Here is a 25751-nt window from a genome sequence, read left to right as displayed (position 1 = left end):
CTCGTGACAACCCTGGCTTCCTGCCAATGAACAACTAACATTCTCCCCTCATCTATGCCGATAAGAGTTGATCCAACGCAGGCTTTCCGTATGCCACGGAGAGAAAAAAAAGAAAACCTCTCGTCAAGATGATGCATTAGTTCATCGAATGCGACTCGATGTGGCTACAGCTCAGTGGCGTTACCACTTTAGACAAGTTGACTCTCCCAGATGCTGTCACTGCGGTGCTCTAGAAGATCTAGATCATATTCTTCTTCATTGCCCATACTACCAAGCTTCCGAACCCCCTCTCCAGGCCTCTTGACTCTCGCCTCACCTCTGTTTCTCAACATTGCTTGGTCCCTGGCCGAATCAAGCACGGCAACAGTCTGCCCTCAAAGCTGTTTTGACGTTTTTGAACGCCATAGGACTTCAATGCTTATTGTTATTGGCCTCATTATTTCATTCCCCACATCACCACCAGCAATGTGGTAGAGTATCGCCCTTGGCGATGAAACTCCCCATTCATCATCTCGAATATAGTTATTCTTATTTTCGGTAATCGAGTACCCTGGTGACTTTATTCTAAGAGTGGCGAAATTGAAACGTTCTTTGTTATTCCACGATTAGAAGCCATATAGTGGAGTACTGACATAGTTCATGTACGTAATACGAGTCTTCTCTGTCTTTGCAGCCGCCAAAAGACAACAAGATGACAAGTAAGTGCAAAGAATCTTACTTTTACGGGACTGGTGGCTAAATCTTGTCTCTTGTTCAGAATCCTGACGAATTTGTCATTGCAATCCGCGTGTCCCAAATTGTGGTCGTCCAGTGAGTGAATCACGAAATCAATTTCTGGTTTTGAGACGTATGACTTGGTAGGTCGAACCACCTATATGCGTCTGCCAACACTGCACCTCGAAGGTCGACCTCCGTCTCCTTGCCACACCTGTTGGCAAGTCTTCCGTCGTGGAGCGGAGACCTGAGGCCCGTAATGTGTGCGCGCTATACGCATCTCCAACTACCTGCAGAGGCGCTCGCATTGTCTTCAAGATGGCGGATAATAGAATGATTGCCGATGAATAAATCAACTTGTTTCATGCACGACCAACTACTATACTAGAGACCTGGACATCCGCAAAGCTCCCAGCACCGGGGTAGTAGTTCTGGCAATCGCCGCTGCACTAAGGGATTTGGCGCTAGTTAGCACTATTCGTTACCACGTGATTTGCCGAAACTGCGGCTATGTATGATGGGCTGTGTTGACATCGACGAAGAGGTACGGAAGAGGGTAGCGCGCGCTTAGCAACAGCCTAGTGGCCCTGCGTAGCAGAGACGAACGACGGTGGCAATGATAGTAGTGCATATGTCATCCCCAATAATGCTATGTGGCGCTAGCAGCGGCCACTAGCGTAACTAACCCATGATCCGGCTGTCCCATAGGCGTTTGTCCGGGTCTCTAGTATAGAGTAGGTCGTGCTTTCATGCCTTCTTCCACGGGAGACGCTTCAAAAACTGCACACACACACAAAAAAAACAACATAACAACATAACTTGCGTGTCGTTTCCCGTTGTCTTCGTCGTTTTTGTTCACGCCGCTCCTGTGTTAGTATCACCTTTTCCCTCTTCCCCTTCTCGACACTCAATATTATTCTCCGCATTATTTTTGCACTGCAGAATTAAGCAGTGCTGTTGCTGTTTCAATTCTGTAAGGCGGGGAAGTCCATCGCACACGAAGGGAAGTTGCGGCATTTTCCAGTCAGCGCGAACCATACCGGTCGTCTGATGTTAATATCATTCATTGAGTGCTTCTGCTGGGCTCCGCTAAATGGCGAGCAGCCAGTTGGAGACGGGTGCCACAATTTGCAGTGACGTCACCTACTCTGAGAGAATCCGAAATTCTGATGTTCTACGGGTTGTTCCGAAAGTTCGCGGCAGCGCGTAACGTTCACTGACGACATTTTTATACCCCCTACTGACTGTTTGAGCGAGGTTCATTTGTAATGCGAGATAAAACAGTATTTCTTGTACTCCAAACCAAAGCAGCAGTTGGCGGCCGCGCGGACCGATGACTTAAGAAGACCCTGAGAAATCGGGCGCGCGTCGCCTCCCAACAACGGTCCTACTTACGTTTTGCAACACGGGGAGGACAAAGGCCCGGTCAGGATTCCCGATATCGGCTTCCGACTCTTTCCCGACAGCGTCTCATTTCCCTGCTTCGTTCCGCTGTGAATTTTAATTTTTTATTTGTTTTATTTACATAATTTGATTAGCGATAAGCACAAGTAATCTGAAGAACATTTTACTAATATATGATACACTATATATACATATGTTACAATTACACACCGATGAGGACATTTCAGAAAAATATTACAAGTGCACAATAGAGATTCAAAGTGTTTACTATCAGAACAGGGGAAGAGCAGGAAGCCTAAAGAGCAATGATATCACAAGATGAGAAGTGACTCAAAAAGTACTGTAACATCATAGGGCAATATGCCATCAAGTCCTGAAATATGTTGCCAACCGGATCCAGATCCTTTGTGTCTCAGAAAATGTATTCAACGTCATCAAAAGTACACGATTAGATCCTTTAGATGCGACATCCATGCACGCAGAATGCATGCTTGCAGAAACGTGAGCACTAACCAGATTATGCCTCAGTTCACAATTCACCAACATGCCTATGAAACCGCAGTTCTTCATTAGTGCACAAGGGAAACATTGGAGGGTTGCTGAGGCTGTCCTCATTCTCTTGTGTCTTGTAGTCAGTAATGTCGTGTACACGCCTTCCAAGAGCTTTCACCAATTTTTTCGTGTCAACAAGGAGGCTACGATGCCTTGCTCAAAATCTGAAATTCTGCGAAATGGTCCCATTGCGATCCTGAGCTTTCTCCGGTCTGCTGTGCTGCTTGGGAAGTGACATTTTAAAGAAGTCTGCGACAATTTTATGAGATTCCTGTTCTACCTATGGCCGCCCTTGCATCCCTTTGGTGTCACATTTGAGGGACTGAATACAGTACGAGTTGTGGTAATTAGTACCTGTTCGCGTTCAAGTATTATTGTTATATGTATGCTTCATGTGTCCGTAAAGCGCCAACTCGACTCCGAAGATTGATCTGGGTTATAGTGGGAATATAAGGGAATAGTATAGAGTGGGAATATAAGACGAGTTCTACTGATAGCTTGCTACATCCTGTGTTCGATCACAACTAATGATGAAAACAAATAGTCCGCTTCATCTATGTCTTTTATTTGCATTTTAGGGCGGATACTCCCCTGAAGAAAGAACTGGGTGATATCACCGAAGTTGAAGACAAGTGCCCGGATATTATTCCACCGAAGAACATTGGATTTGGTAGGTCGGCGACAATTAATACGCATGCGACTAAGGTCGCTGCTGAAGCTATATGCAGTTACCTGGCCCCGCTCATAGCCACAGTTGCTTCGCGGCGCTAACACGGAATTAGTTACCTGGCCCCTCTTCCAGTGTCATTGGAGATATAGCACTGACCAGGTTTGCCGTGTTCTCAGATCAATTCCACAGTGGCTCAGTGGCTCATTTGAACCATCCCGTTGATGTGTAGCAGTGAGCGCACACGTTACGCTTACGCGCGTGGGAAGCGCGTTACACGGAACGCGCCAATGTAGCCTCCTATGAAGCTGGTGACAGTGACACGTGCTTCCTTGTGACGCCATGGGGTCGTTCGTCGTCTTTGTGCCATATTAAACATTACACATTCGTCTTACAAGTAGCCCTAGAATGGGAGAACGTTCGCCTTACAAGACGGCGATCAGTTGAACTGAGTGCCATCGTACCCTGTTCTGACCGCTGGGCTCTTTGTTGCAGCAGCGATTCAAGCAAGCAGCCTGCACAGGTGTGTTCGATTGTGAAACGTTCAAGCCCCCGTTTTGCAGATCGGTTTCACTCTAAAATGTAAGCAATTGCAGCGTGCCTAGATGAGTGCGCCATTTACGTACTGCCACTTGAGTCGTTATTTGAGGCACTTACTGACGAACGGTCATTCAAATCTTAACGGCTGTCGTTATCACAGGCGACCATAATTACAACCCCTGAAGAATGTCGTCCGCTGAAGTACTCTGAATAATGACCTCTTTTAATATGCCCCATTCATTCATTACGAACAATATCGTACGAACCCTACACAATGTTTATGTGCTGCCCCTTACTTGCTTAATGAGTGTATAGTTAAATATCAATAACAATAATTGATATTAGCAGAAACGATAAAATATCAATGCAAAATGACAGCGGCAAACATTGAATACGGAAAGGATTGGACAGATCGACGGGTCTCAAGGGGGACAAAAATTTTCAGTATATGTAAGAGAGCAAGTCATTATGAGACAGAGCTTACAGATTACAAACAACTACTGCCCATGCGAGGACACCTATCGCACGCATCAACGTTTTACACCAAAGCACAGAGTCTGGAAATGGGGAGAACCAGCCGACATCACCAACCAAGCCAGCAAGAGATGGAATCTTCCTCGTCGATTCACAGAGTTGGCGCACGGGGCCAATCACCGCGACGACACACGTCACAGCTGCTTTCTATTTTTCGTTATCATTTGTACACTCATATCTCCACACTGTTGTGTGCGAAGTTAGAAAACAGCAATATTTCACGGCAAACTTCACCTGCTGGCGAGGAAACCAGAGCAGGAACAGTTACATAACATTGCCGATTTGTTACACCTGGACAGGAAAACGAAACCGACAGGAATTTTATTACGCGTCGCTGGTTGCAGCTTGTTTAAAATGAAAACCCTTTGACCCCGAAATCGGAATCGAAACCGTGACGAAGGCTGAGTAAACCGAAACATCGAGTGAAACCGAGCACTTGTTGAACGCGGCGGCGTTGTGCACATGCATCCTTCTAGTCCTCCCCTTCTTCGTGGGACAAAAAGCACACACACAAACTTTTTGTCCCTCAATTTTGGGGTTTTAGGCAAGCATGTCAAGCATCACCAGCTTGCCCGCTTCCTGGGTGTTTTGTCATCAACTTCTGATTTGGTGCTTTTTTGCTAATGTTATACAGATGGTTTGGTAATGATTATTTCTGCTTCCTTTATCGTTCTTACTTTCTGGTGCAGGAAATCCCACATACCTCACCTTGATATGTAATTTGTCTAATTTTCCGTTTGTTCATCTCACTATGATTGCAGGATATTGGACCTAATAACGTGATGTCTTTAAACTCTTTAAACCTAACAACAGCTGCTCCATGGAAACATACGAACAATTTTTTTTTTGTCGACATCTCTCACTCTCTTTTGTCCCTCACTGCGTGCTCTGCATTGAAATACGAAATGAATGTATGTCTATTAGTTTTCCTCGCTTACCTATACAGTGACATCAGAGAGACGAAGGTTGTGGCTGCTCATTTTGAGAGTTGCGCACAACTCTGAAGTACCTGTAGGCCTTATGCAATCTGCAGGGTAAATCCCTATGTGGATGTTAGCACTGGTGCACGTTCATAGTATTATTAGTATACCAGTCCACTCGACTTCATTTTCTGAAAAGCCACGACGTTTCAAATAATTATGTGGTGTTCGCTTTAAATCAGGCCAGCGCTGCTATCAAATCAAGTCGGAGCTTCCCTCGAAACTTTCTGGAAATTACCAAGTGCCAGGAGCGAAGTGATTCCGGTCGCGAAAGGTTCATTAAAACGATAACGCACCACCGGCTGCGGGAAACTCTCGCTGCCGGCAATTGATATAAAGTCGTAACTTTGTTTTATCGATTTTCGTTGAACGTTCAGTCCGCGGACTTGAAGTTTAAACCGCAACGAATATTTCTTTTGCGACTAGTTTTACGATGTTCCTGGGTTTGTGTGTTTTTCAGTATCAGAGTCGGTTGTGCGTGATTTACCCATTGGGCAGGGCGGGAATATTTCTGTTGTAACATCAGCCACTGATTTTCCTTTAGTGTCTTCTCAGCGTGTTAAGGCTGTTCCTTGCACCCGTCGGCGCCTACTTAGCCCTTTCTGTTGGGCCTTTCTAGTGAACTTAACGTGATTCTTTATGCCATTTTATGATATACGAGCTTGTTTTAGTACGTCGGAAGGAGTTGACGATAACAGTCCCAAAAACATGATAAGACAATCGCCCTATTTCTTCGAAGCGAGTGATATCACGTTGCTAACCTTTGATTTGATAACTTCCTTTATCGTATCGTTTTCGTAGAGTTGTTCCGATGTTCTAAAAGTTCCTCTTTCTACATTCCGGGCGACACTTCTTTTTTTCGGTCTGAGCCTTCTTAGCTTGGAGGATCATTCCATGGCAAACGACGTTCCAAAACATAACAATCAGTAGGTCCATTTCGTGCGAACGCATAGATCATGAGGCAGTTATTGGTACGCTAGCCAGTTACGCCAACCAGCAACAGCGCTGAAACAATTCTAACCTCAGCCCGCTGTCGTCGTACTGAGCCACAATAGCGGTCGCAGAGCGTAACCGGCATTGCCTGAGGAAATATCACAAACCGACACTTCCCACAACGTCGTCCCTGTCTATAGTACGTGACTTTATTGCGAACACTAGCCCGCTAACAAACGCCCCGTGGCGGTTGAATCCTACCATGATGACATCATGTGAAGTACAACGACCCCTTGAAGACGAGGTGCTGCCATCCCCGTGACCAGCAAACATAAAGATGCGTGGCGCTTCGCAACGTACCACGCCAGCCCCCATGACTGACAGCTCTTAACCCATAATAGAGAGAGAAAGGGGCATCCTTGCTTGACGTGTTAAGATGCGGCACTATGCAGCAGGCGAGTTTGTTTCACAATAGTGAATGTTGTCCCTACTGCTTTCCGCCCTTTTGTCCCCTCGTACCCCAGCTCAAATTTGAGATGGCGTGTAGAGACCGCTAGTTCAAGGCTTTGACATAGCTATGTTGACGTGCGATGCGTGGAATGGAATTCAAAATACATGCGCACAGTACAGTGCAATATTTTGTTCGTAAACTCTAAAGTCTAGTTCTCTGGATTCTTAGATGTACTAGTCCTTGTCTCCCTTGTCACAAGGATGTGCCACCCCACTAAGATTGATAATAAGGGTTGAGTTCTATTGAGCGGCCAATATGAGCAATAATGATTGAGGCCTACAGTTTCAGACATGGTAAAGCGGAATCAGCATGTTTTGTCTATAATCGGTGGCTTCGTTGTAGCCGAAGCTACTGACAGTGACGTTGTGGTCGCGAAAATTCCATTATGAAAAAAATGGCTGCGAATTGAATTAAAATACATCGTTAGAAAGCATGTCACAGCAGCGCTTTTTTAACTATGGTTTGAGTCTGAACTCTCGCTTTAACGTAGAATGCACTCTACGGACGTGACTTTACGGTTCGCGTGCTCAGGCTGACCCTCCTTCTTCCCACTTCTCACGGCGCCCAATTTAACTTTACTTTTTTGCACTTGCTCGCGATTCCCATTCCAAATACCCTTTGCGCAAGTTCTACGGTGGCTAATGTTATTTGTGGGATGTTCATGACGTCATAGATCACGGGATAGACTTCTGTGAGGACCGGCCTTCGCAGGGTGTAGATCCGTAAGGTTCGATCGTATCAGTAAATTCGATTCAAATTACACCAGATGGAGCCTCTTTGTTAGAAAAGGCGCATGCATACACATCGATCGCATTCTACGATCACTAGTACGGAAGGATCGCCGCAATTTTAAAACTGGAGCTGCTGTTGTTCATCAGACAAAACATGTCAGAGTTTTCTTTTGTTATTTTAATATATGCTAGGCTTCTCTCTGCAACGATTGAATTGATAGATGGTTAAAGACTAATCATCTTTCATCAAAACGTACAGGTCAGTGCCATGGGGTTTAAGTGACAGGTCGTTTGCTCCTACTTTTTCTGCAGGTCCCGATTTCACAGATATTGAGCTCAAATACGTGGATACCCACATCACGGACCGAATACCTGCGTACGAAAACGTTCCAGAGAAAAGTTACAAGGAGGCCTACGGAACCACGATAGGTCCCAACTGCTATGGCGCCAAACAGGTGAACGAGCCTCCTGCGAAGTGCTTCCAATGTGTTTGTTGAAATGCTGCCTCACTTCGCGTTCCATCTTGAAAACACGATTCCTAGCAGCAGCACGTACTGGCCTCAAAGAACTGCATGTTGCCTATTAAGCCGTGATTATGAACGAGCCAGATCTGGCTTTCTTCTATAACGTAGTTACTCGAAAACGTTGAAGTGGGACGGTTATTTCATCTAACCGTTCGGAAGAAGCACCACTTGGTTGTTGAGGATTCTGTTTCCAGAAGCTTCCTGCAATATGGTGACCACATGATTTAAATTTTTGGTACTCCTAAAATTACGTGAATAGCCTCTCATCCTCACTTTGGTCTACTAGCTAGTAAATTACTAGAGCTCGTGCTCAATATTATTTATCTTTAGGGGTGGTGCTATTTCCTTGCCTGTCGATGTTGGCCCAATGGTTGGCAAAGTATTACCTTCGAATATTAGACCCCAGTGTCAATCGTGATGTACCAATGCCAATGGGCTACATTGCTCTTACGTTTGTGGCGTTACCTGTAATCCGTGAATGGGCGAGCCCCTTTAGTGTCATGCACAGAATAAGCTTCATTGTTTAACTGTGGTAACGTCACATGTAGTATGTGGCAAGCGCAGAACGCATCGGAATCGACGTGAAGTGAGTGCTGTGAAATGCAGGTCGTCCTGGGAAACAATTTGGTAACTGAGGAAATATGAAAACAATTTCCATAAACAGGCCAACCTTATGCTTTTTATGCATTTCATTTTAATTTTTGTGTTATTCCGCCGAAATGCAGAACTAACTGTGGCGTGTTCGTACCTAAAACATCTTTTTGTCTCTCTCTATCCTTCAACACAGTGCGAGGAGGACCTCACTTACGCTGAGCTAAGCCTACCTCCAAGTACGCACTCTACATTTGCCAGAAGTGGTCGTCGGGTGAGCGGTACCTATCGAGCGCCGATGGGAGCGGTGTCTCCTTTACCACAGCCTCAAGAACCTCCCACAGAGTACGCGGACATCGACTTCACCGCGACAAGAGCACACGGTAGGACACGAGATACTGGCGCTAGGCAACGCGAACAGATCGCTTCAAAAGTACCAAAAGCTCCTAGCACTACGAAGTCGCGATTCCTAGAGGTGCCTCCTGTCGTTACTGGAAATGTACCGACATCTAGCGGTAGTCATCCTCCCGGCGGTCTCAGAGCACCTACGGGTGCCAAGACAGCTGGTAGTGAGCAGGGTCCTAGCGGGGTGAGCGCAACTAGGTTCTCCCAGGTGCCTAGCGGCATGCATCAGTATCGTGGACCTGGCGTTACCAAAGAACCTGGTCCTGCATCAACATCTAGAGGTAGCAAGACACCTGGTCCCCAGACGGCTATTGAGAGCCAGCCGAGTAGAGCAATCCAGGATAGCGAAAGGCCGCCACGAGTGAGTGGTGCAACGTTACATATTATCGGGGATATAACCGCACGTGGAGTTGACTAACTCAGGAAGAATGGTGGTTCGTGGTAGTGCCTGTGCCTATGTCACTAACGCTGATTTACTAACGTTTGTTTTTTTACTTTTTTGAAACACGAAAATGTTACACGGTTACGTTTTCTTATTTTATGTCAGCCAAAACCACAGTCGCATCGCATTTCTCCCTTTTCCCCTCATTCTTCTGTGAGCCCCAGCTTACCCGCTAGTAGGGACGGTAACGTCTGACTAAGCGGATTTAACAACAGTTGACGTTTGTGTGTTCATAAAAGTACACAGATACTTCTTTGCAAGGAGTCTATGTGTGGTTCCCTTAACCTGCACTTGTGCGAACCAACGGGTTGACTCCAAGATTAGTTCAGGGGTTGAACGTCTGTGTCGGTGTTGGGTGAGCACCTCATCCCACGGTGACTCGCCGCTACGCCGGTCATGTCTGCACTTCAAATAAGCCGAAGCACCGATGCGCGAGGCATTTGTCAGTAGCCTCTTCCTCTGTTTCCCTCTCGGTATGGCGACGAGCCCCAGATAAAGGCGGCGACAGTCAAGCAGTATCGAATACACAAGCGCAGAAACGGGACACAAACTGGCCGATAACGAATCCCCCATTACGAACCATTGACCCGTGCTCTCTCTGGCGGCTGCTGAGGAAAGAAAAATAGCAGATGAGAACTCCCCAGTAACTCGCAACAGAAAGCCGATCTGTGCCTTGTGCCCCGCTTGATTGCTTATTGCTTCCTCCGTTGTGCTACTTTGCGTATGTGCTTTCACATGGTTTTCTTTGCCGGGCACAACGAAAGAGAAACAATAGCTTCGTTAATAACGGTAATTGCGTGCTGTAGATGGTACACCGAAGTAGAGTTTCAGATAGAAACACGACACTGTTGTAATCGTCGAAAAGGAGATAGAGTTATCGAAGCAGTAGGAGGTGCCCCTGGTTGCAGGTATTATATTATTGTTAGGAGTCTTTGAAACAGTATCAACGGTTTCTTATGTCACTGATATGTCTCGGTTCCGAACCCTACGTGACGAATGTATGCTCCTTGTGTGAGATACGTTACTCTGAGCACCTTTCACTCATGCACGTCTTTTGATAATCATGTCCAGCCTCAGTATGGAAATATGACCGTATCTTTTTTAAGCTTGTGTCTTGGAAAATAACACACTTTGGAAAGAATGTGGTACATGACATCAATACACGCTAAATATCGCTTTGCACCCGTTAGTCCTACGAGGACATTCTACGAGCAGACACGCATTGTGGCACGTCGGTACCCTACTCGGTACTTTTAGCCAATCTTCCATTCTCGTGACATGGCTCCTGTAAGCACCTCTGCATGCACCCGTGCCGACACAAGATAAAAACAAGAAAAACGGGGTTTTCTTACAATAAAATCATGTAAAGATGAGCCTCACAACTGAAGCTGAGCGATCCCCGAGGAATACCACAAGTATATAATCTAATCTTTCTCCCCGTTCTTCGTGCTCTCTTCCTTTTTGTTTATTTTTGTCCGCACTCGTGTATACAGTACGACGTACCGTGCCTGAGCCGAGCTGGCCTCACCTCAGCTAGTCCGACACTGTTTCCCTCGGTGACCACCAGTCCGGCGCTTATCGGAGTCAAGTCGTATAAATTGGAGACTGGATACAAGTGGCAGGGACAGTACGTGTATTTTTGTCATACGCATGTGTATCATATCATGAAAGCACTGTAACCAGGATGCGTAAAGCCTAATATGTTTACACTACACATTAAGGTTAAACTGTAACGGAAGAAGTGCAAGGGCGCAGGCGAGCTGGTACATGATAATACGGAGGGAACCCAGAGACAGGGGAAAGAAAACACGAAACACATACGATCTCAGAATCGTGAGAGTGAATCTCTGAGGTCGTGTGTGTTTCGTGTTTTCTTTCGCCTGTCTCTGGGTTCCCTCCGAATTATAAGGTTAAACTGTTAGTTTGCACCGTTCAATAAGTTTCTCGTAAAACATGAACAAATAGTCTGGCAGACAGGCCGTGCTTAACAAGTAGCATTGTTCGTTCATTACGTTATTTGTCAGTCGCGGGAACTGAAAAGAACCATCATGCGTTAGCCAAATATTGGAATTTATTAGACAGACAAATTAGGCAGTTATTTGTCAATAACTCATTTGTTGGACGTTAGAGAATTACTCTAGGCAATTTTCACGTCGTTCAATCTCACAAATGAAAACACGACTCTGCCAGTTAATGAACTGGAATCATCTTTTTTTTTTTTACCCTGTTTAGTCCAAATTGGCAAGAAAATTATTTTCCCTTCATCACACTTGTCTCTTTGAGGTTAAAATATGATCTATTGAGCAAAATGTATCGTATTAGGTGCCTCCGCGCGAAAATATGTGCCTACAGCATCAATGTGTTCGACAATGTCTCTTTCGAAAAGTACTGCAGTCGTCTCTTCGCAATGTTTCCGTGATTCTATTTCTAGTTAGGGAAGACGCATAAACATGTGTGCTCGTTGACAACACAGAATTCCCATGTGTCTCCCTGTACATTACATTTTTCTACGTAGCGTAGAAGAATGCATAGTATTGATATTCTAAAAGCTGAATTGCTCAAAGAGCAGATAAAGGAACATTACCGACCAAACTGAGGGTCGCATTACCAGTCTTGATTACTTTATAGTCGCTCGACTGATCGACAAATATGGAGACTATACCGTACAGTTGTAGAACGAAAAACACCTCACTGGTGACATACTGACCACTTTTCGACATCGCTAGAGCGCGCAATTCTTTCATCATCGCTGTCTGAGGGCGGAGCGACAGCTTGCGTAGCGTGTTTCTCACAGAAGATGCTGGGATGCATTTGTGGATAGAACCCAGGAGAAACGACAAGGTGTCACATGGAAGTCGCAACAGCGTGATACGTACCAAAGTAACACACGCTACATAAACCACGATCACAGAAGCAAAATGTGGAAAAACTGCGTTTCACTTATACGAGGCTACTAAGCATGAAATAAAAAGTAGCGACGTTATGTTAAGCAAAAAATACGATAATAAATAAGCAGGTCAACCACCTGCCGCAGACAGTAGGGAACGACATCTTCTACAGAGCAACAACGCTTGTGCCATGCGTGGAGGAATCGCCCCTTACTGGTCTACATGTAAAGCTCCACTGCAAGTGAACGTGTTACGTTGACAGGAAAATAAATGACCTGAAATCGCGCGAAATATTTTTAATCGCTGTATTTCAAGGTAAACTGGACCGAAGAGGGTTAAGTTTTCGAAACGGATTGCGTGCATGCGGTAGGGCGTTAGATACGCGCACACTACGAACATATTACACCGCCAGGTATCTCGTGACAAAGGTACTTTCCTTCCAGTTTATGCTCAGTCTCCTGCCCTTGTATTCGAGTGTTCGTTTTACCACCTCGCCTTCTTTTTGTCTCGGTTCAACTCTTTCATGCCGGTAAATGGTGTACGCCACGGAGGAGGCCAACCTGATTACTCGGAGTTCCATAACCCATGGGCGGAAAGTGCATATCACTTTGGCGGTGCAGTTGTGGTTCCCCAAAAAGCCTCCTCCTACGCACGCGAATCATCTCATTTCAGCGCAGCCATAAATGTGCCGCCTAGCGGGGGATGATGTAGTCACTCTGCTTGATTGGTTACCCTCAAGATGGCTGTAAATTCTGTAAGGCCCGCACGCCAATCTCTCCAGGAGTGATATCGATTTACTACCAACCCTGGCGTGCCCCGTGCTGAACAAGGGAAAGGTAAACACGGTCTGGTATGCGGCACGTAGTAAACGCTGTACGAGGTCACCGTTTTAATGAGATAGCGTCTATGCTTCTCCTTTTTCTGACGTGAATAAGTCTTTCTTTCTTGTTTCTTTTTATTGTACGCGTGCAAGACAAATGATAAAAGCGGAGGTCTGTGTCTCAGTTTGAGGCGCGTGAGGGGCAACTCATACATGAATATGATGTGTGTTTCTACTGCTCCTTTTGAATATATCCAGTCTCGTGTATTACATGACGTCAAGTTCAACGGGTGTCAAACACTGGAAGAGCTGATGCATTACATTTTGTTGTCACAATCAGAGTTGAGGGCGAAACTTATATTCACAAATCAATGAGGATGTAGACCTCGATACTCCGTTATAAGCGCTCCATCGCGTTCTTCCGTTATGCGCGTCGGAGTATTATGAACTGGCCTATACAGTACACTGCAGAACATGGCTAGAAAGCAGACTTTAACGTATCCCCAGAATGCCAAGGGTGGTCCCGAAAAAAAAAAAAAAAAAGACATCGCGCGTTTCAAAAAGTAGTTTTCCAATGTTTTAGTATCACGTAGTGGAATGTGTTGTTTATCGAATAGCACCTTGGACTTATTTTGACATGGATCGCAAAGTCCCGAAAATGGCAGTCAAAAATTGGGAAAATTGCAAATTGTACATTCCCGAGCTCTGCTAACGCGCGATGTACTACGCACACGAACATGAAACTTTTTGAGCGCACACCTGGAACCCCACTGGATATGAGACAGTAAATATTCGCCCCTGAGTTGCCACTGAAAGCAGTTAAAAACTGTCAAACAGAAGGAAAATGACGCCAATTAGGCGCGCCATTAGGGGGGTGAGGGAGAAACCAGCTTTGCATAACGTACCCTGTGGGTAATATTACACCTTTCCACAAGATAAGAATCACATGCGTCATCTTGCCACATTACGCGTGGGTGAATAAATGGCAAAATGGTAAGGTCCGCTTTTCTGACTTTGTCGTACTTATTTAGGCCTCTGAAAAATTAATAATGTACTTTGAGCTGCGTCCTTCCGAACTACTGCGCCATGTTGGTCTTCCACATCCACAATTTTTTTGAAAATAATCGGTGATGGACGATCGCTCACTTTGGATCATTTGACGTGGAGTGTCCCAGTTGCGAGTTTCCAGTATCCGAATGTCATTGGTGCGGTGAGCCGAGCGGCATGGTGCACTCTAAACCAGGTAATGCATATGTAACGGTTAAGTACCGCTTGGCCACGAGGTACATTTTTTAAAAAATGTACCTCTTAAATATAAGAGGTACACATGCCCTCACGTGCGGTGCATGCAACGGACAGCGCGCAGCGATTTAGGCCTACCCATCGGGGTGGTTCCCTTCCTCCACGATATATTAACAATCCCAGGCAGCTACGCTGTACGATAAATATCACAAACAAATACCTTTATTCGAAAACTACATCCATTTCAGGGGTGATGCTTGTCCATCGCGAGCATGCATTGTCATGCACAAACGCCGAACACACGGGGCACGACGTATATGGATGAACGCTGACCCCTGCACCTCTCCTTCACCATTGCAGCTGTGGTCACGCTTCTTTATCTCTTCCACACCTTTGGATTGCTATTCTTCCCCAACTTCCGTTTCTTCCGCAGAACGTAACACCAACCACAGAAGATGATTGACTCACCCATTTACGACATCGCCAGGACGTAACCTAGGAGAAAATACAATGTAAAAAAAAAACAGCCGAAAGAGCTGGCCTGAAAAACATGCCTACTTGCTTGTGTAATCCAGGTGTAAAGTGCAATCTAAGCTTCTCTAATTCATGCATCAACGTTCGTGCATGAAGCGCAGAGTTCGTTGTCTCCGTCCCTCAGTCGTTGTGTCCAGCCTGCCGGTGATCAGGACCACTGGGAATCAGAGCGAAGATGAACGAAAATGCGTCGTGCGGACGAATAATTACTTCATAGATATAATACGCACCTTAAATGACTCCGACCTTGAAAGCGTCGAACGAGTTTCTTCAAAGACCGAGCAGACTCGTCCTCGCTCTCCGGCGTTTCTAAACAAACTGATTTGCCAGCGGTTGCAAGAAACGCATTCTTCCCAAACGTGCGATCCCTCACGGTCACAGGTTCTAGTAATTGCACTTCTTTGATAGAATGCTCGTGCTGATCCATTACGGCACTGCTGCATAAGGGAATTTATTGACTGGTATTCGGAATCACGCGAAATATTTTTGCAACAATGGAGATCGTGAGAAGGCGTTCGTACTCATGCGCCGGAAACACGCGGTACACATGACTGTGCCTCATGTGTACCGCTCGGCCCAGGTGCGGGTCCTCTTTCATGCGGTACATATCAGGTGCCGGATTTAGAGTGTGGGGTCCTAACTTTGGACTTACTTTGGTCTTTGCGGTTCCTTCCGCTATACGCACCGAAATAGAGGACCATGTCTAACATCCTTTCGGGAACTGCTGCTTCCACACGCTCTCGTTGCCAAACAGCATCTGCCCTTCCTTTGTCTTCACGGTTTGTGCCTCTTTTTTCACTTTTTTATAGAACTCCTGGTAGAAGAGTGCGTCCCTTCCATCCACATACACGCACCGTTGTCACTGGACACCTGCGCACGGTTTGGGTTTCTCAGGATCTTCCTCCAAACTGTTCGGTCCCCACTCGCAAACATTGATTGCTCTCCTCAGCCAAAAAGGCCAGTTCGGCAGCTAGACAGAGTATAACGTGTAGAAAAGAGCGAGACGATCACTCTGTTGTGGTACCACCAGTGATGGCCAGTAGTTAACTACATGTAGTTAAACTACTAGTTAAACTACCTGATTGTAGTTAAAAAGTAGCTATCAACTACTTGCAGAAATGTACTGGCAACTACTAGTTAAACTACTATTTTAAGTAGTTAACTACAGTAGTCAGGTTACTGAAGGCGCCAACTAATTCCGATTTTGCCGCAAGCTTTACGGCACGATTGTGCTTCCGACTTTTACCTTGAGCTACTTGTTTGATGAGAACGGAGGTGCAGAGCAATTGTGTCGTCCATGCGTACTAAATCTTCACTTTTAATGCTTGTCTAGTGAAGCCTCATTTGCTGTGAAATAATTCTGAAACTTAGTGTATCGCGTACGCACAGAAAGAATCCTGCCGCAAGCTTTGTATTTGACGATCGTAGCAATCGCTTGAGCCAAAGTTTATTATTGGTTGTGATTCCTATTTAGGTGTCCAAGAACACTACAAGGGATTGGTGTTGGTGGACAACGTTAAGTAGTTATAGATGTAGTTAAACTACATTGCAGTAGTTAAAAAAGTAGTTGTAACTACTCCCCTCCAAAGTAACTGAACTACTAGTTAAACTATTGAATCACAAAGTAGTTAATAGTTATAGTTAAACTACTGTAGAAGTAGTTAGCGGCCATCACTGGGTACCACAATCCATGTTCGAAAAAAGGAAAAAGAAAAAGTTGAGGGACGGGTAACGCTTGTATTTAACACGAGTTAGCAGCAGCAGCTGCTGAGGGGTAGTGTAGACACTTCCGTCGCTACACTGTTGACAAATGGTGATTGAATAATTTTACAACAGAGTTTGTACTGAGTGTATTTGGTTTACTGTTTCTCACGTAGCGTTACGATGAGAACCTTGTAATCTGGGAAACAGACCTATACAGAGTATACACAGAAAGGACAAATTATGGGCCCTTATGCGTCTCGCGCAGAAGCAAGCCGCTGGAGAGTGTGCAATCAGCAATAAATTATACGTGAGCCCCTTCCTACGCACAGCGATTCTTTAGGCTGTGGTCGATGGCCTCAGGCAGTGCCTGCAATTCGAGTCATCCACAGCATCAGTTTTGAGCAGCATTGTGTTTGTAAGCGCTGAGCAGGTTCGATGCCTGTGTAGCGTTCTTTGGATTTTCTTTGGGATCCCTGTGATTGGTAGATGCGACCGACGATTTAACATAATTTCCAACGTATGCAAGCGGGGTAGTTTATAGCGGTTCATGGTAGATAGAAATTCATTAGATTGCACTGACTCCATATGCTGCAGGGAATTCTGCAGCATTGGAGGATATCGGGTACCCCAGACATTTCCTCTGTCTGTTGAGGGCCTATTTATATGTACTTTACCACGTAAATATCTTAGCCTCCAATAACTAACGTACCAGAATGGAACCTTGGGAATGTAATACTTTGCTGATTACTTAACTAATTGACTGACATATAAAAAGAGCATGTGATGTTACAAGACATAGTGTGCACTCCTTTTGATTATTACAGTTTTGAATAATCTTTACGGTTGTGACCGCATCATTGTATAGTATTGTGTCTTACAGTATGGTATGGTCGCAGGGAACCATTATGTTCGGTCGTAGTTTCATATCTTAATAAGTTGTACGACGACTATTACAATACAAGAACCAGTTGTCACATATGCTAAAGCGCTTCTACAAATAGTGTGTTTCTGTTAAAGGCGCTTTGACACTTTGATTGATGTGGTTGATTGCATCGGGAAGTCACTGTCTTCCACGTCGGAGTGCTGAGGAAACAATAATTATTCTTCTGCGTGCCTTAGTTTACGAGATACTTTCGTGCTAGGCTCTGACGTCAGAGGAGCGAAAGCCACGGGTTTCTATACTGGCTCTAGTAAACACGTGATCTCCCCCGTGGCCACTGTCAGAGCCGGATGAGTCTCAGAATTCGTCGTAATGGTTTTCTACACACACCGTTGTCTATAAAGCTTAGAATGCAGGTTTACGTCGATGCATGTAGGTGTCTTTTACAACTTATCCGGCATACCTTGGGGTAAACTGTCACACCCCCGTTCAACTGAACGTCAAGAGTGTAGCCGCTATCGGCGAGTGCATGTCGGCCTCTTGAGAGCTCTAACCGTGCATGCTGCAGTGTCACTAGTGGAAAATTTTTTTCGTATGACTTCTTATAACGTACTCATTTGGGATTTTTTATATTCTTACCTCTGTGAATTTGCCTTACTCGTTTCTCCGTCCTGCAGCGTCCATGGCCGAAGCCCGTACGCGTGCCTCGGAGAGCGACGTCCCCCATCAGGTGAGGGCAACTACTCCGCTCGTCAGTGCTGTATGCTCCCGCGTCTGCGTCACGCCGCCATTGCGGCCAAGCTGGAAGCCACCTCCCTCACGACTGTCCATGTCTTCGCTAGGCATCTCCCGTTCTGACGCCGGTTCCTCCTTCGTGCCTACTTGGACACTCTCCGACGCCGGGAGCTCTGGAGGAACACTACCCATGTGCTAGGCCTAATTAGGCTTAGTTGTCGTCATCAAGCACACCTGTTTTACATTCACCGAAGGGTCCGGTGTGTACCAGTGGGATCCAGTCCTGTCGTAGGGTCTCAGCGCAGCAGGGTCCCGGAGGTACTTGCAGACAGGTTGCATCAAGCTCAAGTCCAGTGTCTTCGAGGCAGTCGTGATGTTTGTGCAGGAGAGCTCTATCTGTGACAGATAGATCTGCGTTTTGGGTTAGCCTGTGCATGGGCAGGCAAACTACGACTAGTCGTGAAACCTCAGGATATGTGTGTATGTGTGTGTGTATGTAGATTCTTTCGTCTGCCGCCGAAATACCAAAAAAAGTCCTGCAAGAAACTGAAGACCGTGGGAAGGGAAGCTTTGGTTGTTTATTTGAAATCTCGTGGAGAATCGGTGGCTTAGTGTTTCAGTCACTGTTATCTCGTTACATTACATCAAACATTGGCTGACATCACGTACCACACAAACTGGACACGGGCATCAATCAGCTCGCAATCACCACTCTTCACATTTCGATGTCGACTGCGCCACGTGTGAGTACCACGGCGGGTGCAATCTGTTATTTCGAGCACTTGATTTGCCAAGGACTTCATATATTTCCTCATTTTCGCACACGACTGACTGACACACGTAACACTTATATTAGATCCTGTTGTGAAACGGATGCCATGAGACGATTTATGCTTTTAAACTACACAGATCACAGAGACACATGCACCCACATACGCACTGTCAGGTATCCGCACATCCTTCGGCCTCATTAGCGTAATTTTTGCGCTACAGACGGAACGCGTATATTTCGTAAATACACACCCATTCATATGCAGATTCTTTACAGAAATAATTGCGTTGCGGTTACATTCCGCACCCTTTATAATGCATTATGAAATTTAGAGACCACGGTTACACATCGTGTTGCGAGCACATATTCCGTACACATCACCACCAGCAACGGGGTATCGCCAGCGTATTTAATTGTTGTCTCAGCATCTTTTTTCAAATCGTTTTCTCCGAACAGACTTCCTGGCAACCTGGATCGCGCTATGCCACACCTTGCTGAGGTCATCGTGTTGCATCTTCTAGTCGTGATGGTTCTTTGCCTCAACGAAATTTCTCAAGGAGGTTTTCTGTTGTAAGGGACACCTTGTCGTTGGGTTCCCTTTTTTTAAATATTGCCCCTTGCGGTGTTTTAGTTTCTGTCGTTCCGCTTCTAAAGGACGGCCGACCGCATCTCTTTCAGTCATTTTCGCTTCCCAAGTAACACATGGCGGTAATAGTGATACACCTTTAGTGTCCCTTCACGTGGAACCATGTAGCTGATGACATCACCTAACCTAGTTCAATAGAGCTTCTCTAATATTTAGGGGCGCAAAAATTCTTCTCACAGATAGCATTTCTCCTCTTCTTCCTAAGATATCGCGGAAGAAGCGACGGAGGATAGTATGGTTGAGCCGCCGAATGAGAATACGTGCATTTGTGTCTTGCTTGTGGCGCATCTGTACCTTTGGCTTTGTCACGACGTGGCTCTTTCGTTCAAAACTGTTTAACGTCACTCTCACAAAAGCGCTTCCCGTTATCACTTCCCACTATGCCGAATGATGTAACAATACCGTGAGAGAAGAATTCTAATTCATGTAAAAGAAACGTTGAAGTAACATACCGGAAGTTACGGCGCTTGTTTTTACTTTCTCTCGTTTGTTAGATTGAGTTTGGAATCTCGAAAAAGATAACAAGGAGCCCTGAAAACTTTTAAATGAGTTATGAAACAACTCGCCCACCCAAAACTTCCGACAGATAAGTTTAACTGGGCTATGGTGTATTGGAGATCCGAAAGGACTCGCCCTCCTTTTGAGCAATTACATTTCAAAGCTCAGAGTTATGTCCCCCTAACATTACGTTGAGGCGACCACACCTGGGGAAGTTAGTGTCTACACCGAAAAACTGTCATTGCGAGAGCGACTATTTCGCTCTCGTACAAACATATTTCTGAATAGTAGTTGAGATGTCGAGCCGTGTTTGTTTCCACCGAAACGGTTGTACACGGGTTAATTCCCGTTTGGTGTTTTGCCCTGAGGTCTGTGAAGGCGAAATTTATGTACAATGTCAGACCACAGCAGTACAAGCGTACGAGAAACAACGAGCAAAAATGGGAAAAGGGAATGGAAATAGGGAGTGAGGAAAATGGGTAATGAAGGACGGTGCTTCGGTGTTTGACATTGCACTACGATATTGGCCATTGCAAACGCTGGCATAGTGGGTTAATTTCACCCACCGGAGGCTTTGTGACACTGTACAAAAATGTATGTTGCGACAGTCGGGGCATGTAACCAATTTCCACCTCGCCATTGAATATCCTCTATACCAGCAACCTTTCCATAAAGTCAGCAGTCAAAGCGACAGATAGATCACAGAGGGAATGGGCATTTCCTGACCAAACGAACTACATCACACTCATCGCTGTAATCAGTAGGCATGTGTGTGTAATGCATCGATGCAGAAACATCTTAGATGTCGAGAACCATTCAGTTCAATCATTTGTTTCAACGAATGAACCGCGCGTCTCACGTACCTGTAATGTGATTTTTGCTCCACCAGTCGACCAATAGTCAGTGAGGCAACGTTGTGATTGTGATGATTGTGACTCGTGATCATCACTTGTAGAGACCGCATATTCATCTTGTTGTATCATATCATGTACGGTGGCACCGATGCAGTCAGTCGTGTACATAGAAACGGTTATTGTGTTGCTAAGTGTTCCGATCACCGTGCACGGCTCGACTAAAAGCAGTTCAATGTACGACGCAGAGATGCGGAATATGCGTGACACAATAATTAGCCTGGCTACTATATAATTAGCGAGGATGAGACAAAGGGTGCGTCATATCAGTGTGCATATGTTGTTGTCCCAAGATGCCGCGCTACTTGGCACATTCTTGTCACGCATTGCACAAAGAACGTCGAAAGTAACGTCGAAATAACATTATCTGGGGAAAAAAAAGGAAAAAGAAGAAAAATGGGATATGGGACCTATGAAAATCATACTCAGAGCACTACATGAGAAAGTCCTGCGATACTTGCAAAGCCTCATTGACACTTATTCCCATGCAAGCAACGTTGAAAGAAATAAAAAGAAGTGCGTGAAGGGCATCGACCACAGCTGCTGATTCTTGTCGGAAGCATTGTATATGCGAGACATAGGCTGTTTTGAGAATTCATTGAGAATGCCGTCTTTGCTGGCACATCCAGCATCCGCCACATAGACTTGCCGGTCGCTTTGTGTTACTGCGGTGAACACTGAGAATATTTTGTGGAATATATTAGACAACCATCTGCTCGGCCCTGCCCATTGTTAGAGTACATTTGATTTTTACTTTAAATATAAACGTGAAGCATACAAGATGTAACTTTTGTTTCACACTCAACGCACGATGCAAAATCCAGCGAACGGTAATATGAATGCAACAGCAAAAGTGGCAAAGCCATAGGTTCACACAATTGCGTATACTGTGTACTTTACAGCGCTCCGTTGTAGACAACAGTCCAAATGGTAACAACAGGTTACGTATCCCAAAAGTGACGCAAGTAACCTATTTTAGGCAGAACAGCAGGGACGCAGCACTTTGACGACAGATGATATCTTTTTTTTTCCCTATGAAACCTTGTGTCGCCTAATGCCGTTACCATTACTGCTTACCTCTTCGAAACTGTCCTCGCATGTTTACGAGATGTTCCTCCTAGTATTGGTTCCCTGGGTGTTGCGTGTTGAAAGCGCTTAGCAAGTGCAACAACGTGTGCAAAAATATGAGGGTAACTGTCTCGGGAGGTGGAGTAACATTTGTGAGAAAACGGAATCGGACGCTTCGATATAGAGTAATCCTGAACCTTCTCGGGTTGAATCCATCCTAAAGATCTCGCCACAAAAATAATAGATCAGATAAGACCGTGACCTGTTGTCACATCACAGTGGCATAGTATTGCATGCAAACATAATATGCTCGTATGACATACATGTGTGATTGCTATTCATATATTCAATCTTCGAACATGTTCAAACTTGAGACACCCGTGAGCGATTAGTAACTGGATTAAACTGGAAATATCCCTTTTTGAGAAGGATTTGCGTTAGTTTATGTTCACGTGGGCATACTTCGTCGTATTTTTTACGCGTACGGAATTTCATGTACGGAATGTCATGTTCCTCACGCATATGATTGAAAATATCGCGTTGACATAATTTGGGGGAAAGGACCTCGCACTGCGACGAACGTAAAATATTTTCGCTCGGTTTTAATGCGCACTGTTGCACTTGAAAAAAAAAAAGGACGCGACTGTGAGCCAATTAGTGAAGCCATCGACTGCAAGGCGATTACTCAGTGTGTATGCATTCCGGTAGGACGGCACCTGCATGGACAGAGCTTCATTCCGGCGGCGGCCGTGATAGAGACGTGGTAGCTTGATTGGAATTGAAGGACGTGTGCTTAATCTTCGTACGGTATCGGATGCCTGATCATTATTTCTGAGACGATCGTGCGCTCTCCTCCTTGTGCGTCGTCGTGTTCCACTGACTGTCGCTGCCGCAAACATTCAAACTGCATTGGAGAAAAAGTTTCTTCCTTTACGGCGTCTTCTATCTCCTCTACTTTCAGTTCAGGCTCAGTTGCGTTGATGTCGACATACTAATGAAACAAGCAAAATGGAACATTTGCTGCAAAACTTTCGAAGTATGTGTCAACTACCCCAGCTTCTTCCGTTACTACAATATAGCCGCAATAATTTTTAAGTACGTCAACATACTTTTTCCAATCAAGGAGAGCATGGGGGTAGCTTTCACTCACGTTAAAGGAGCACTGAACTGAATACAAAATATGTTTTGTTTTCCGCGGCGGCGTGTTCTGCACGAGTAAAATGGGCTCCTGCGAAAGAATGGTGAGCGCTGGTGACCTACAGAGCACGCGCAAGGCTCTGTTCCGCACGTCTTTCAAAATCATCTCCTCGTGCAAAGAGCGCATCGCCGAACGAGAGGACGTCGTGACGTGTCATGGCCTGCATCACGTGACCAGTAACGTACAGCGGCGCATCTCAAGCATGTATAAGGGCCGCGCGAGTGGAGGAGAAAAAACAAAGAGAAAAGGCACAGAGACCTTTCCACGTCACGCGAGGATCGTGTCCGCAGCTGCTCTCTCCGACTGTTTTTGGAAATTCGATAGCGCAGTGACACTACACTGCAGAACGGAAACACTTTGCATGGACTCCTGGTGGACAGCTTCACAGATGAGGCAGTGTTTCGACTTTCGAGCGATGTTAAATGTCACTTCATTGCTCCTTTAACTTTAATTTTAAGTCACATGAATTTAAGCGATCTGAAATAAGGTAACAGGTCGGGACAACATAACGCAACCGACGCTGAACACGTCCGATATGTACTTTCACAGAACTTCGACGCTGTGTTGGTACTGTATATCTCAAGTTTGCTTTAATACAGACCCTCTTGACAAATGCGGTCAAGAGCATTTCACTTTTCGCATGCTGGTTTTTCTTTTCGGGGCCACGTACACGCCACGCCAATTAGTACTTATTTTCATTGCGTATTATTGAATACTCACTGGTCAAGATATCGGGTTGTGCCACCCCAATGAATGATCTTGGTTGATTGCTAACAAGACATAGCGGAGGATAGTGACATAACCCTCCTGCAGACGAAAACGTCTTCAGGGCATACAGAATGTACACAAGTGCATTGTGGTCACATGATCCAATAGCATGTAAGCGGAATACGGAGCATAAAAGCAACATGTGGCGCAAACAGCACGATTTGTGCAAATGTCACACTTGCTCCTAGGCTTCTTCATCTTGAGCACGTCAGCGTTAGCTTCGGATTAGACACAGTTTCTCGAAGGTTGCCAGGAAGCTGTATGTGGGCATCATTGATATGACGCCAAACTTGTACAATGAGCACATTGTTCACACTTGCATTGCTGTTAGAAACAAGAAAGCACACACGTTGTAATTGACGCTCTTAATAGATAATTGCACTCCACCACTTCGACACATACGTAAAAAAGAACGCTTTATACGTTAAGTCTATTCACTAAACTAGTCATGCATCGTTTTTAGCGCGCTTTTTATGCATTCTTTTCAAGAGCGATGTCCTTACACATTCTGAAACATCACTCTTGCCCGGTCGCACTGCTACATAACATGATCCACGCCCATTTCGAAAGCTTCTTTTTTCTTACGACCATCCCAGTACTGGGTACAACGCTGGACATATGTATAAACGTTCTCAACCAATGTTGCCCTGAAATTGCTTGTGATGGTGCCCACAGCGCCTGGTGCATAAGACTCTTCTCAAAAAGTGCGCGGAACTTCGCCTTATACCAACAGCTCCGTGTGTGTGTTTGTGCATAATGCGTATAATGAGCCACGGAACTGGGATTTCGTCACGTGATCATCCATCTGTGCCTTCCGCGAGACAGTGTTAGGGTGTTTTAACAAAGAGAGAGTTTGTGAAAGACAAGGCGGTTTTGAAACGCTAATAACTGGTTATTACTACTTCGAGAGCGCACGAGGACGTGAAAGGCGTCGTGTAAGGTATATGTCTTGTGTTAAACCTCATGTTGGTACTATAAAAGAACATTTATGAAACGGTTTCACATTTCTTTACTCATTGCAAATAAAGGATTTTATGAACAGCTTTGTAGTAGAAGTGGTTCAATGTTCGGTGTGCCCAAGATGGCGGCGTTTACTTCACAGGGAAATTACAACAACTATCCAATATTTTATAACTTTACCATACAATGTGAGACGACGGACTCGGCGAACTGGAGTAATAGGCATGCACTACGATTGTGCAGTCTAACGGTGTGTTCCAATCTCCATTTCTCGTAAATCGACTCGGCCTTACCCCCAGTCTTTTTGCGTAAGTTTCTCATTGAAAGTCCGAACTGCTCCGGGTGCATACATACATGGCAAGCACAATCCCTACAAACTAAAACCCTTTCTGCTGTACATCGTGCTTTCCAACGAGTCACAATGCAAAATGATTTTAGCACATAAAACGCCCTAGTAGCACATATATTGTTGTTTTAAGGTGGACTCTTGCGATCTAGTTAACGTTCGCTTTCGAAGAGAGTTGGCTGCACAGTGGCAAAACTGTTTTCTTCGTTTTGCTTTCCTCACGCGCTTTAAGGAAGTAATGTAACCGGCGCGA

The 25751-nt window shown here is 45.3% G+C and overlaps 1 protein-coding gene across 3 annotated transcripts in view; it reads left to right on the top strand.

The window, feature by feature from the left end:
• LOC135385147 (hemicentin-2-like) overlaps positions 1-25220 on the top strand; it is a 575110-nt gene extending 549890 nt beyond the window's left edge. Inside the window, exons 10-15 of one of the 3 annotated variants that reach the window (XM_064614321.1) lie at positions 674-698; positions 3249-3340; positions 7879-8021; positions 8878-9064; positions 18274-18326; positions 18439-25220. In XM_064614321.1, the coding sequence (XP_064470391.1) occupies positions 674-698; positions 3249-3340; positions 7879-8021; positions 8878-9064; positions 18274-18326; positions 18439-18540 (602 nt within the window). In that variant the 3' untranslated portion in view covers positions 18541-25220. Of the gene's footprint in view, positions 1-673; positions 699-3248; positions 3341-7878; positions 8022-8877; positions 9448-18273 lie in introns of all 3 variants that reach the window. The other 2 variants (XM_064614319.1, XM_064614320.1) reach the window with 2 other exon arrangements.
• The last annotated feature ends 531 nt before the right edge of the window (positions 25221-25751 follow it).

The sequence above is a fragment of the Ornithodoros turicata genome, chromosome 2 (genome assembly GCF_037126465.1).
Source record: "Ornithodoros turicata isolate Travis chromosome 2, ASM3712646v1, whole genome shotgun sequence".
In the NCBI taxonomy this organism is placed as follows: domain Eukaryota; kingdom Metazoa; phylum Arthropoda; class Arachnida; order Ixodida; family Argasidae; genus Ornithodoros; species Ornithodoros turicata.
This window is presented reverse-complemented; position numbering and strand designations above follow the sequence as displayed.